The sequence below is a fragment of the Bufo gargarizans genome, chromosome 4 (genome assembly GCF_014858855.1).
Source record: "Bufo gargarizans isolate SCDJY-AF-19 chromosome 4, ASM1485885v1, whole genome shotgun sequence".
Classification (NCBI taxonomy): Eukaryota; Metazoa; Chordata; class Amphibia; order Anura; family Bufonidae; genus Bufo; species Bufo gargarizans.
Genome location: NC_058083.1, coordinates 111703886 through 111719453, shown reverse-complemented (window position 1 = coordinate 111719453; position 15568 = coordinate 111703886). Strand labels below are relative to the sequence as shown.

Sequence of the window (15568 nt, the reverse complement as noted above, 5' to 3'; positions counted from 1 at the left end):
TTCTATCTCGATGCCATCAATGCATTTGATGACATCCATAAAATCCCTGGCGTACGAGGGCAAGGCAGTAACGAAAGGCCTTAAAATCTGATCCACATAGGTGCTAATGGGATGTGTCAGGCTATTCGTGCCTGACACAATTGGTCTCCCCTTAAGCGGATTTAGCCCCTTGTGGATTTTTGGGAGCCCATAAAAACAGGCTGTTTGTGGATACTTAGAGAGTAAAAACTTAAACTCTGATTTGCTTATCAACTTGACTTCCAGAGCCTGTTGCAAGATCCCCTTCAGCTCTTTCCAATATGCGGTCATTGGGTTACATGGGCGGATTGAGTAACATTGTCTGTCCATCAAGATGGTCAAACACATGTCGGTGTACTGTTGGTAATCTACCATCACAATGTTTCCTCCTTTATCTGAAGGTTTTATTACAATTGAGGAATCTGACTCTAGAGCTCTCAGCGCTTCCATCTCCGCATGTGTTAGATTATTATGACCAGTTCTATGTCCCTCCAATTGGCTCAATTGTTCTTTGACCACCTTAAGAAAGGTGTCACATGATGTGTGATCTCCAATGGGTGGATTTTTGGAAGATGGGCATTTCAATTTAGCAAATGGACCCTCTCCTGGGCCTCTATTCCCCTCCTCTCATAGTTCAGCCAACAACTGGACATCAGGGAGATCTTCCATCTCAATACCCATACTGCCTTCTGTCATGTGTGATGAAAAATTTCCTCCACTTTAACTTACGTATAAAGAGATGTAGATCTTTCACCCAGTCAAACTAATTAAATTTGTTCGTGGGTACAAATGATAAACCTTTCTTGAGGAGGTTCATTTCATCACAATACAACAGTCTACTGAATAAGTTGATGATCTGCATCTCATCTGAGAGGGACCCCGTTGTTTTATAGGACCTTACTTCCTGTCCCTCAGCAGATAATCGTACATAGGTTGGCCCCTCCCTAAAAAATTGCTTTGTGTACGTGAGCCTCTCCCACGTCTGCCTCTATTCTGAGATCTCCCTCTATAGTGGGCTAATTGAGATGACTGTATCTGTTGTGTCCTGGATGAGCCACTCTCAGACTCCCCTTCAGACGAAGAGGGTTCTGTGCCCAATTCTAGCGCCTTGCTTTGTTTCTGACTGTAATCAAAAATGCGTCCATCTTTAAAAATCGGTGTTGTCCCTCACATACTGGAAGTGCTTACGCTCCATTATTTGAGCAGTAAATATCTCCACTGTCTGCTGGAGGGCAAGCTCTTTAAGTGAAAACTCAGGACTGTTCGCAAACTGCTTTATTCCCTCAATTTGCTCCTTCAAGATAATGGTATTTCTGTAATATGCTGTTCTTTCCTCCTCTAACAGGAGAGACATAGGATGTAATGAGGAGTCAATTATCTCCTTTTTTCATCTCTTGAGAAATTCTGGGGAACGTAATCGCGCCACAGGTACCAATGGGTTTCTGAGGCCGCGCAGCACAATCCCAAGCATCAGATAAGTTTCCAGTGTTTGGATATCCCACCACCCTCTGATGTTATCTTTATATGTATTAGTTAGTAGTTTAAAGGAACTGTTAATGCTTAGCGCACGTGTTGTATTTTAAAAGTATTTTTCCAATAAAGTTAGTTTGTTATTTTTATTTTAGCATCCTCAAACATACTGTGAATGACCTTTATCAGTGACGTAATTGCGAAAATCAATTACTAATTACAGTGATTTGTTTTATACAAGTTAAATTTGGTCTGTAAAGGGATGGGATGGTTATCCAATTCAGGACTGAATGAGCTAATTATGCCATGCATCAGGGTACAGTATGTCACTGTGGCAAGTGAGGCACGGTGCACCCAGGGATTCACCATGGGAGGGGATGATATTATTATGCACCATGCCACTCCTGGCATGTCATCTAAGGTACTATCAAGTTGGGGGTGTATTATGGAGTTACATTGTATGGGAATATTGAATACAGATTTCCCTGTCACTCTGTGATTTGATGGCTGTTCAAGTGCTAGCAGCCATCCACTGTGGTGATTTTCTCACCTATCGAGGTCGGGCCGGTTGAGGACGTCTGACCGGGGGAGCGGCTCAGTTGGAGCGCTCCTACCTCCCAGGCGCAGAGTCAGCTCATTGGCCAGACTGGAGCTTAGGGGCAGAGCCATACTGATGAATCACTGGGGTTTTGGCGGCCGCTTCACAGCCGCAATAGTGCCGAGAGCGCTGCCACATGGAGAGGTGGCGCACGCGCATTTGTGTTTGTTTTTGTCTGTAACGAATTAGGCAGTGTTAGGCAATATAGTTAAAAGGCTCCTGATGAGGTTTAGATAACAACCAGAAACGCGTAGAGTCAGAGTTAACTACAGCCAGCAATAACAGACGTTAGGAATATGTGACAGGCAGCCAAATAGATTTTGTGATATTTTGATAGTGAGGGATACAGTGATTTCCACCTTAGAATTTACCAATATCATCATTGGCAGGGGAGGATAAACAAAAATGTACAAGGAAGGGGGTGATTGTAGGGCACTGTGTATAAGAGCAGGGTCCACTGATATGAGATAAGATACCTCCATCCGTACCCTCACTAGTGATACCAATAGGTCTTAGGAACAGCAGGGTTTGAATAGAGATACCCAGGTGGATTAACTGGCAATACCTTTTATTGATACGGCTTATAGTATCGTTTTTCCAGGTATATACAAGTGTGGTTCTCCGAGTTATTTTATAAGTATTTTTCCAATAAAGTTGGTTTGTTATTTTTATTTTAGTGTCCTCAAACATACTGTGAATGCTCTGGATGAAATCCAACCACATTGGAGTGCTGGAACTGCATTTATTAAAAAGTTATGATGTATGGGTCTGTCAGTCAGTGGGAGAGAGGGAGTGACTAAAGCTGAAAGGCAGAGGTGAAGCAGTGCTAGGGCCTGCCTTTAGTGTTTGGAGCAACTCATCAGCATAAAAAAGCTGTATTTTTCCAAAACGACAGACCATATTGCTACAAGACAGGGATTGTTGTACTCGACGGAGCATCCCCTTCATCAGGACAGTAATGACAGCATTACTGTCCTGATGAAGAGGATGCTCTGTCCCAGAAACACGTTGACATTTTATTATTACAATAAAGAAGGACCTCCTAAGAGCACTGTTTCTGCATCTATACTGCAGCGCAGACTTGTGGGTTTCATCTACTTTTCTCCACGTTCTGTGTATAATGCACAGCCTAGTGTGAAGTGTATCCAAGCTGTTCTCTATATCTATATCAAACAATAATGACATGCTTCACGGCATGTAAGAGGACGTGCGTTAGCTGAGCTCTGGAACCCCCTAAGTTATTTATCCTGTTAAGCGATATCCACCGTGACACTTTTGGATCCACAGCGACCCGCAGGAGTGGGCTACCACTATAGAACATCCTTGAGCCAGACATCAGAGGAAATGACCAAGAAAAAAGAGCAGAAAGGTGTGGAGAAGGAAATCCAAGATGGCGTTGGTGAGGCCATGCCGGGCAGACCAGGCCGCTCGACCTCAGTGCAACAGGCAGCGGCAGCCAGGCTGGAAAAATATGCCCGCTCAGACCCCGTAGAGCAAGAAGTCAAAACGACTTGCCGCAGACCTCTACAATTGCCTTATGACGGAGATGTGGAGTTGGATATGGAATAGTCAGAGGTACGGGATACCGGACGGGAAGGCCGCATGACACGGTAAGATACCAGTACAAGGCCTGATAGGGCCTCTCAGGACCTGAAGTCTGAGGAGCCCACTCTAAAGGACATTATGCAGGCTATAGCAAAGTGTGGTAGGTCCCTGACCGCCCTGAATATGCAAGTTGGGGGCATAAAAGAGGACAATAGTGCACCATGATCTTAAAAAATTGGCAGAGCGTACCACGGCCCTGATAGACCGGGTGGGGGACGTGGAAGATGTTATACCGCCACTGCAGAGAGATATGGGGGAGCACAGCAGGAGATTGGAAATAATAGCAGCCAAACAGGTTGAGCTTGAAAATCGGCTACGCCGTAAACAATGTGTGTATAGTTGGAGTGCCCAAGAAAGTGGAGGGGCCTAACCCCACAGAGTATTTAAAAAAACTGTCTGAAATGTACATTTGGAGTAAAACTCCATAACCCAATTGTTTGCTTTGGAACGGGCACATAGAGTTCCGACAAGACCGCTACCCCTGGGCAGTCCTCCCCGTCCTGTTCTTATGAAAATGTTACATTATAGGGATCGGGGCATTATCCTTTGCCAGGCCCGAGACAAGCCTGATTTATCCATAAGTGGCCAAAATGTGTCGCTGTTTCCAGACTACTCGATGGAGGTACAAAAACAATAATGACATCAAGGTTTATATTAGCTTTACTCAGTTGTACCATACCTGTCTTTAAATCCTCTTAACACCCTTTGTATGAGAACGGCTCTGGATATGAGTGCTTTTTCACGTTCCACCTCCAGTTTTGTATCATGATGATCCTGAACAAAGAATAACAAATGACAAACACTTTATTTCCCTGTCTGTATAGGAATATATGTGGAGCAAACATATAGCAAAATATAAATTTGCATTTATCAGATCTACATAGTGAATTAATTACTATTCAGATTTGTTGCTTGGTATATTATCTGAACAGCAAATAGATTGTAGCTAGTGTTGAGCGAATCAAAGTTGACAAAGTGGAATTCGATCCGCCTTTCAGGAAAAATTGGATTTGTCACGAAGCCGAATTTCCTCGCACTTCGTGGTAACGAATCAGATTTTTTCTAAAATGTCTGCTGCACATGTTACAAGCAGAAAGTAAGAAGCCCGGGAGTGAGGGATCACCCATAACGCCGTGCAGCCAGCCAATCAGCAGATAGCTGTAACAATACAGCTTGGACCGCAGCGGCTCCCTGTGACGATACGCTGGCTTGCGCTCCAGCGTGGAACGTAGCGACCGCCTGTGTTGTTACGCTGGCTTGCGCTCCAGCGTGGAACGCAGTGGCCGCCGGGCCTTCTGTGACTCCGCCCACTTACCATTCAGCCCTTAAATTGAAGACAGGTGCTAAGCAGGGTGTTCCACTAATGGAGTGCGCACCCTGATAGCTCCATGGTATCTGAAGACTCTGTCCACATATCCAAACCTGGATGCGTAACTACATTGTGAATGACTGTCTACCTTCTTGCCACTGGCTTTCTAGCCAGGACCAACTAACCGCAAGTATATGCCTGTTACCTGCTCTGATTAATGTCCTGGAACTCAGAGTGAACCTACTGCATAGTGTATACCAAACTGTGGACATGCTATACTAACTCTGAACCTACTGCATAGTATATACCAAACTGTGGGCATGCTATACAAACTCTGAACCTACTGCATAGTATATACCAAACTGTGGACATGATATACTAACTCTGAACCTACTGCATCGTATATATCAAACTGTGGACATGCTATACTAACTCTGAACCTACTGCATCGTATATATCAAACTGTGGACATGCTGTACTAACTCTGAACCTACTGCATAGTATATATCAAACTGTGGATATGCTATACAAACTCTGAGCCTACTGCATAGTATATATCAAACTGTGGACATGCTATACTAACTCTGAACCTACTGCATAGTGTATACTAAACTATGGACATGCTATACTAACTCTGAACCTATGGCATACTATATACTAAACTGAGGACATGCTATATACTAACCTTAAACCTATGGCATACTATATACTAAACTGAGGACATGCTATATACTAACTCTGAAGCTATTGCATACTAGATGCTAACTCTAAACGTTGCACAAGCTTATACTAACTCGTGACTCCTGTAATTCTGAGAGTCCCTCCTTACCATCAGTAAAACTAATTAGATGGATAGCGGTAAATTATTTTGTTACCCCAAACTCTCCGCCTAAGACTGAGAGTGATGTCTGGGGTACATACTGAGTAACCGCGAATCCCACAGCCAAACACAAGGGTGGTGGGATAATAGTGGATGTCCATTGCTTCCGCAGTTGAGATCCTAACTGATCAACTAGGTGCGTTACAATAGCCAGCCCTGATGTCACAGCCCTTTAAAAAGCCTCATCCTGCCCGGTCTCTGCCATTTTCCAGTGAACTTAGTGCAGGGAGAGACGTTATAGGTGCAAGGGACAGTGATTAGGAAATACTTTATTCACAAAATATTACTTTTGAGCAGTTCAGTAATTCCATTCAGCCTGGATTCTGGGGTGAAATTGTGGCCTGATACTACTGTTTTTTTTTTTTTTTACATGTACAGTTACTTTTACTGTACACTTAGTTACTTCTACAGTATAGAATGTCCGACAGACAGGTGTCAGGGCCTTCTAAGAGAATGGGAAGTGGCAAAAATGTTTCTGGCACTGGCAGAAGCAGCAGCAGAAGGAGGGGAGGTGGTAGCAGCAGTCGCAGCGACAGGCTAGAGCTGCCAGTGTCATCCAGCGGTTGTGTTTTGACCAGCAACCCAGCGGTCCTTCAATGGTTGACTAGGTCTTCAACATCATCTCAACTGGCATCAGACATCCCCAGCAAGGCGTCTGTGGGCTCCTCTAAAACCACACTTTGTTGGCATGGCCCAGGAACAAGCTCTGCGCCTCCACCTATCCTGAAGCAGCCTCTTTCATTTTCTGTTCCTTCTGCTCGGGAAGTATTGTATGATGTCGGCTCTGCTCCGCTTTTCAGCAAGAATGAGCTTATTGAGGACAGTCAGCAGCTCCTGCCCAGCCAAGATTTGGAGGAGAGATCCGTTGCTTCCTCTGGTAGGCGGGCAAGTAGCGACAATGACAGTCACGTGGGAGCAGGTGTTGCGAGCGGTCAGGCACGCGGCCCTGAGACTGGTGAAGGTGACATCAGCGACATGCAGACAATAGTGGATGATGATGTAGCCAATCACAGCCGGGTGAAGAGGGGGCTTCATGATCATCATCAGGGGATGAGGGTGGCAGCTTGCTCGTGAGACAGTGGCTGAGCCAGCAGGGTGGTAGCGTGGCCGTGAGTCAGCAGGGTGGCAGCAGTGTGAGGTCTGGAGCAAAACATGCCCAGGGTAGACCATCTGCTACTAAGGAGCCTACCTGTCCAGAAACAACTAGCGGTGCACGGTGCAGCAGGCAGTCAGCATGCAGTGGTGAGGTGAAAATGCCACACTTGCCGGTGTGGGAATATTTCATCAATTCGCCGGAGGACGTCATCGTGGCCATGTGTAGAATTTATGGGCAGAAGGTGAAGTGTGGCCAGGGTGCCAATGTTGGCACCACAGCCCTGTGTCAACACATACAGCGTCACCATAAAGTAGCCTGGGAAAGCCGTGGAGCTAATGTTGTTGTACAGGCTGATGCAGCAACTGCTGCATCTCCCAGTGGCCTGCACCCCTTCTCCAGCAGTCAAGGCTCCACCACCTCAGCAGAAGGGAGCAATGTTTCCTTCCCATCATCTACTGGTCCTCCTCCTACTCCTCGTCACTCATTTCGCCAGCAATAGATCAATGAGACGATTGCAAAAAGACAACAGTATGCTTGCACTCCAACATCGAAGAAGCTGAACGTGCCCCTGGCCAAGTGGTTGGTACTACAGTCCCTCCCTTTCCATGTAGTTGACTCTGCCCATTTCAGAGAACTGATCGCTTGTGCCAAGCCAAGGTGGAGAGTCCCAAGCTGGCATTACTTCTCCAAATAAGCTGTACCAGCCCTGTACATGTATGTTGAGAAGAAGGGGGCCATTCCTTGAGCCTGTCGGTGTCTGCTAAAGTTCACGGCAGTGCCGATGTATGGAGCTCTAACTACAGTCAAGGACAATATATATCCTTTATGGCCCACTGGGTAAATGTGGTTCCTGCCCAACCACAATAGCAACTTGGCCAGGTGACGGCACTGTCGCCTCCACGTTCTCAAGCTGTAAGTCCTGTGCTAATGTTCTCCTCTGCCTCCTCATCCTCAACCTTGTCTTCAGTGTCCACTGCAGGCACAATTCGGAGTGCTCCTCCAGCATACCACCTATGCAGAGCATGGCGGTGTCATGCTGTTCTGCACCTGGTTTGCCTCGGTGAACGAAGTCACACCGGGGAGGTACTACTCCGCATCCTTCAAGAGGAAATTGAATCCTGGCCATTTCCTTACCAAAGAAAGATCGGAACCATGGTCACCGATAACGAGAAGAACATTGTGTTGTCACAGTGTCAAGGAGGGCTGACCCATGCGTCCTGCATGACGCACGTCTTTAATCTGGTTGTAAAGCGTTTCCTGAAGTCTTCCACCCAAATACAAGACATCCTGAAAATGGCCAGGAAACTGTGCATGCACTTCAGCCACTCTTACCCTGAAAAACACGCCCTCCTGGAGCTCCAAAGGCATAATAGCGTTCTCCAACATCGCCTAATATGCAACGTTTGCACCCATTGGAATTCAACCCTCCACATTTTGGACTGACTATATGAGCAGAGAAAGGCTGTGAACGATTTCTTGATGATGCAATCGGACAAGAGCACTCCCCTGTGTAACTTCGACATTAGCCAGTGGCAGCTCATGCGTGACACCTGCTGTTTGCTCAGGCTGTTTGAGGAGACCACTTTGTCAGCCACCAAGACTACAGGATGAATTACTTCATTTCACTCCTTCATGTCCTGGAGCAGATGCCGATAAATCTGGCTGGCCATGGGACAGGAGTCGTGGTGCCTACATCTCACGGCCACCTGAGACCTTTGGGGTCTAAACTGGTGTATCTGCACAAGTGACAGGAGAGGACCAGGAGGAGATGACGGTTGATGAGGAGGACCAGGCAGATGACCCCGACATACCGTAGCAGTATGTAGTGGAGATGGAGGCAGGGAGTCCCTCCAAGTCCCTTGCGCAAATGGCTAAATACATGCTGAGTTGCTTGCATAGTGACAGCCGTATTATCACCATTCAGCAGAGGGATGACTACTGGCTCTCCACTTTGTTAGACCCTTGCTACCAGTCCAAAATGGGGGCCTTTTTCTACCTGCTGAGAGGAAGGATAAACTCAACTACTATCAAGACATCCTATGTAGTCAGTTGGCAGCTGTCTATGTGCGCCATCGCCCCCATCCTCACGAAGGTCTAACTGGAGGAAGGGGGGCCCTCTGCACTCACGCTCCACTGCCATGACTGCTAGAGGAGGGTGGGTGGGGGCAGGAGCAGAATTAGCTCCATCAGCAGCAAATTAAGTCTGGAGTCTCTACTGAGCACTTTTCTTCACCCGCCTACTGAAGAAAGCACCCAGCACCAGCAGGACAGGGAGCAGAATCTGAACCAGCAGGTGGTGGCATACTTGGACGACACCCTGCCACCCCACATCCAAGATCACCTGGACTACTGAGCTGCCAAATTTGATTTGTGTCCGTAACTGGCCGAGTTTTCCCCAGACAAGCTTTCCTGCCCGGCCAGTAGTGTGGCATCAAAGCAGGTGTTTAATGCGGCGGGGGGCATAGTTACCCCAAAGAGAACTCGACTTTCCACACAAAATGTTGAGAGACTAACCTTTGTAAAGATTAATCAGGCATGAATCACCAGGTTTTCCATGCGCCAGTGCCTGATGTATCAGACTAGATCATTCTGGGTGCCACAACAAAACATTGTGAAAAATACCTGTTTCTTCTGGCCACCTGCTTCTGCCACTATTCTGATGCTGCCAAGCGCCTGATGCCACACACCTGCTGCCATCTTCTCCTACTGCCACTATCTTGTGCTTTTAATACCACTGCTGTTGCCCCCCACCTCCCTACTCTGTGACGGGGCCACTATGTTGACTCCTCATGCGGTTGCCACCCTCCCCACTCTGTGGAGGGCGCTCTTTCACTCAATAGTACAATCTTGGGCCACAGCACAGTTAAATTCTTTATACCTGACACTAACATTGACCTATAAGCTGAGTTCAGTTATTAGCTTCAGTTATTTGGTCAGTTTTGGCCCCAGATGTGACCAAATAAGTGAAATGTAATGTTAGGGCCAGATGGAATAAAGACCCACAAAAAACTGCTACAGGATCAGAGCCTATACAGGGTAAATAGATTAGGCAAGTATATGTCTACATGTATAACTTATCAAATGTATCAATAAATGTTGCAGGTAGTAAAGGTCCAATATTACCATAATGGCTCGATTATAGCTCAGGCAGTTACCAATTATGTATAGTAGACAATTAACACCATCCATCTGTGAGAGTGTAATAAGTGTAAAGTAAGGTGTAATAATAAATAGTAACGGACTTTACTGATATATAGCCATATATATATATACAGACTGGATAAATTGGGAGTCAGTAACTAACACGCATATAGTAATGGAATGTGAACATACTACTATTAGAGCAAAAATACAATATGGCCGCACAGGTAAACGAATAGATCACAAAAAAACATAAGGGATCATAAATATGTTTGTATACCTATAATGGCGATGGTCCAATCTACTCTGTGGTTACAGTTGGCTACGTGTGACGTGACACACGCCGTTGGGGAAGGGCTTGAGCTCCGTGGCGTTGGGTCTGACCGCATCATCATGAATCCCAGGTGTGGTGTATTTAGATGCCCATATATCACTCCATTTGTTTTACATTTACTGCCTCCTGACGAAGCCAATCTTGTGGCAAAAAGCGCGTTGAGGGTTCTGCTGTAAAGGGTAGATTGAACCATCGCCATTACGGGTATATAAACACATTTATGATCCCTTATGTTTTTTTGTGATCTATTAATGTACTTGTGTGGCCATATTGTATTTTTACTCTAATAGTAGTATGTTTACATTCCATTACTATATGTGTGTTTGTTACGGACTCCCAATTTATCCGGTCTGTATTTAAGTATGGCTATATAACAGTATAGTCCATTATTATTTATTAATGACACCTTACTTTATACTTATTACACTCACACAGACTGATTCTTTGGGGTTATTTGTCTATTATACATAATTGGTAACTGCCTGAGCAATAATCGACTCATTATGGTAATATTAGTAATAATAAAGGCAGCTTTCACCTATTCCTCTGCTAGATGAGCAAGGATACCGCATCTGGACGCGGTTGAGACAAATTATAGAAGGAAAATCCAGCTCCACGTCATAGCAGGAAAACTTTATTCATGCGGTTAAAATCTTCAAATACAGGAAGTTTCGTCAACACGTTTCAGACCATGTAACAATTTCGGTCCTTCTTCATGACATGTGAAACTTGCATGTTTGTTTCCTTCCCATCATCAAGGTTGTGGCTTATGTGCTCCCTGATCAGCTGGCCGTGCAATCAATAGGTCACATGGCCCAGAGAAAACACACCCGACACAATCACTGTTAACACTTAAAAAGTTATAGACTCAGTGTGATAGAATAATACAAAATTGTACAAAAAACTGAAAAGTAAAAAATACAAAAACTGTGGAAGCTAAAAAATAAAAACACATATAGCCCTACTAAAAAAAAGAGACAAGCAAGTACAAAATACTTTTTTGTTTTATGTTTTTGTCTGTTGTACTTGCTTGTCTCTTTTTTTAGTAGGGCTATATGTGTTTTTATTTTTTAGTTTCCACAGTTTTTGCATTTTTTACTTTTCTGACCCTGAGGCAGTTTTTGTATTTTTTACTTTTCTGATCCTGTAGAAGTTTTTTTGTGGGTCTTTATTCCATCTGGCCCTAAATATTTCATGTGATGTATTGTTGATTACACATGTTATTTAATAAATTATGTATTTTTAATTTTATTTCTTACTTTATGGGGTTATTGGCATTTTGTTATAAGTGGATAGTCTAGTTAGGCTAGACCCCTTAAAGAGGACCTTTCACCACTCCTCACATTCCTGTTTTAATAGCTACATGCATTCCCCATGTAATAATAATAATTCTGGAGCATCTATTCTTATGTCTGTATGTTGTACCATTCCTTTATTATTTGCACGATTAAGTTCTGAATGGATTGCTATTAGCCTTCAGTAAGGGTACAGAGAGGAGGTAACCAGTTGGGGGGGCAATGGGGGTATACCTGCACAGACTGACTCTATTCAGTCAGTGCTGCCATTTTCAGACTGTGCAGGTACACCCCCCCCAACTGGTTACCTCCCCTCTGTACTAGTGATGAGCGAGCGACAAAGTGTTCGGGTACTCGGTCCGAACACATAGCGATATTCGTGCGCTCGGCCAAGCACCCGGGTATAATGGAAGTCAATGGGAGACAACCAGGCACCCCCTGTTTGGATGAGGGGAGGGTGCCTGGTTCATAGGAAAAGGTCTGAAAGTGATGGAAACACCTCTGAAATCGATCAGGAACAGCAGGGGAACCATGTCTGGATGCATCTTGGACTCCAATGTCGCTGCTGGGAACCATGCAGGAAAAATTGTTAGGAAACATTCTTTCCTGTATATTCAATTGTATATACAGTGTAAGTGCTGCCAAAAATTACAAGGAAGAAGCACTCCGATACAGCCTGTATATCACATAAAGGAGGGCCTCATTCAAATGGTGCTACAATTGCACTAAGTGAAAGGGCCGCCAAATATTACAATACACCCTTTCTTACACATAAAGAAGGGCATCATACACACCCTTAAAAATTATCCTTGATGGCCTGCTGGTGACCATCCAAAACATTCAGAGCAAGGACCCTATAAAAAATTAGGGGCGAGTGCCTGCTGCTGAGCTGACCTTCTAAAACATTATATGTGAGGGCCTGCTGTTCAGCTGATGCTCTAAAACATTATATGTGAGGGTCTTCAGGTGAGCAGACCGCATAAAACATTACAGGTGAGGGCCTACAGGTGAGCAGACCGTATAAATCATTAGAGGTGAGGGCCTACAGGTGAGCAGACCGTATAAAACATTGGAGGTGAGGGCCTGAAGGTAAGCAGACCCTATAAAAAATTGTAGTGAGGGCCTACAGGTAAGCAGACCGTATAAAACATTAGAGGTGAGGGCCTACCGGTGAGCAGACCGTATAAAACATTGGAGGTGAGGGCCTGAAGGTGAGCGGACCCTATAAAACAGATGTGCCCAAAAGTAGTTAAATGTGTCCCAAATACAAATAATTCTCTGCTGGAATACTGTATATATGGTTGCAGCCTAAACGCACACACAGATGTGCCCAAAACAAGTTCAATTTGCCCAAAATATAAATAATTCTCTGTTGGAGTACTGAATATAATGGTTGCGGATTGAACACACACACAGATGTGGCACAAATTAGGTTAATTTCCCCAGATTTTTTTTTCTCTGATGGCGCAGTGTATAACTCACTAGCAGGCACACTCTAGTGAATAAGCCCCTTTTAATAATGTCTGCTAAACACACTGCTTTCTGATGGCGTACTGTAGATCTCACTAATATCAAATCTTTCTGTCTTTTAAAAGCTTTTGGGTACTTAAAAAAAGTGATTTTTCAGCCCTGCACTATCTGTCCATTTCTGAAGACGCCTGTCCCTGATACTGCTAAATTTAACCCTTAGTAAAAAAAAAAATATAATGGTGCTGCACTGCTGTCAAACACACACTGTAGTCCTTAAGAGGACTGTTTGGTCTTTCAATAGTTTTTTGGTAGTTCAATCTGTGAATTTCCAGCAAAACGCTATCTGTCCCTGCCTACTGTCTGCTCTCCCTGACGCTGAATGATCCGAGTGCGGGGCATCGGCTCCTATATAAACTGGTATCACGTGTTCCGGCCAGCCAATCAGTGTAAGGCTAGTAGCTAACATGGCTATGGCATTACACTGAAGGGAATTACTTACCTTAACGTTGATTGGCTGCTTAGGAGGCGCCAAACGTGCGGGGAGGAGACTTGAGCAATGCGACGAGCACACGTGGTATTCAACCAAGTACCTCCACGTGTCGAGCATTGCGATGCTCGAGCTGAACCGGTACTCAGCCGAGCATGCTCGCTCATCACTACTCTGTACCCTTACTGAAGGCTAATAGCAATTCATTCATAACTTCTAGTAGAAATAATAACGGAATCGCACAACATAGAGCCATAAGAATAGAGGCTCCAGAATTGTTATTACATGGGGAATGCATGGAGATATTAAAATAGGCATGTCAGGAGTGGTGAAAGGTCCTCTTTAAATGTATAGTAATATTTTGAAACAATCTTCCCAGACCCCCCCCCCCTTACTAGCTTGCCGACAACCTCCAAATCTAAGGAACATTCTGATCAGATCTAGTTCAAGGCCATGTACCACAGAAAAAGGAACCCATCCCTGTAATATAAGAAGATGCAAAACCTGTTCCCGTATAATGACAACAGATAAGATCCAGATCCCCAACACACAGCAGGAATATAGGATCCCTGGGACATTCACATGTTCTACATCTAATGTTGTTTATCTGATTCTCTGCACTAAATGTCCTGTTAGAGGCCTCTACGTTGGAGAAACAGGACATAGACTCAATGCCAGGATGAGGTCCCACCGCCACACAATTAAAGAGAAGAAGCTACACTTTCCTGTGGATAAGCATTTCTGTAGCCCAGGACACAATGTAGAACACATGAAAGTTCTCATATTAAAAGGTAACTTAAAATCCCCAAAAAGCTAGAAGAATTTGGGAATACAAATTTATAACACTGCTTGACACTTTGAATACTGGACTGAATTTGTCCCCGGGATTTATGACACACTACAAGAGATAACATCAATTTAGAGACCATAAAACTTTCACACCCCTTATCTGTAAGATAATTAAGGACTCATTCTCAAGATCTTTAATATGTTGTGTTTTTTTTTTTGTTTTTTTCTTTTGTTTTTTTCCAAATGTCCATTCATTCCCCCCCATGCCTCTGTTCCTATTGTATATATATTGCTGTTTCTTCATATATTCTTGTAGTACGCCTGATGAAGAGACTGGTGATGTCTCGAAAGCTCGCTATGTAACATCATTACTTCTATTTTTGTTAGCCATTAAAAGGTATCAAACCTGCAATACTCTTATTTTGTTTCTCTTAATGAGAGCACTAAACTATTGGTAATACTGACACACAGTAACTGTTTTACTACCACAGCGGACTAGCTATGCACGTTTCTGCAATGCACAGCAATATACAACGATGTACAGGCGCCCTGCCGCTGGTAAACAGATGATTTTCAACGCACTTCGTAACAAATTAATTCGGAACAGATAGAATTTTTGGGGAAAATTCGGTGAAGCATCCAAATAGAATTTTTTAAAACTTCGCTCATCTCTAATTGTAGCCTTATACATTAAGGGCCTTTTACACGAGCCGACAATTGAACAGATTATCGCTAACAAGCGTTACTAGTAACGCTCGTTAGTGATGATCTTGAGGTGTAAATGCACCGCCGATTACCTGATGAATGGGAGAAAACACTTGTTCATTGTGCAATTGGAACATTTGTGCAGCACAAAAGATCATTGTTTCCCAGTGGCAGATCGCGCTGTGTAAACCCACTCTGCTGCCTGGAAACAACAAGACAGTATGGGGAAGGGCGATGGCATTAGCGATCGCTCCTCCCCATACTCTGTAGCAATCAGCAGATTGTCGGGAAGGAATGCTTCCTTCCTGACAATTTGCTAGATCGTCACCCTGTGTAAAGGGACCTGTAATAAGGGATCTTTGGTGGGTGTG

General features: G+C 44.4%; 1 protein-coding gene across 2 annotated transcripts in view; it reads right to left on the bottom strand.

Annotated features, from left to right (window-relative positions):
* MYO7B (myosin VIIB) overlaps positions 1-15568 on the bottom strand; it is a 191270-nt gene that overhangs the window by 114516 nt on the left and 61186 nt on the right. For both annotated transcript variants that reach the window (XM_044290687.1, XM_044290688.1), the window contains exon 19: positions 4371-4465. In XM_044290687.1, coding sequence (XP_044146622.1) covers positions 4371-4465 — 95 coding nt within the window. The remainder of the gene's footprint in view (positions 1-4370; positions 4466-15568) is intronic.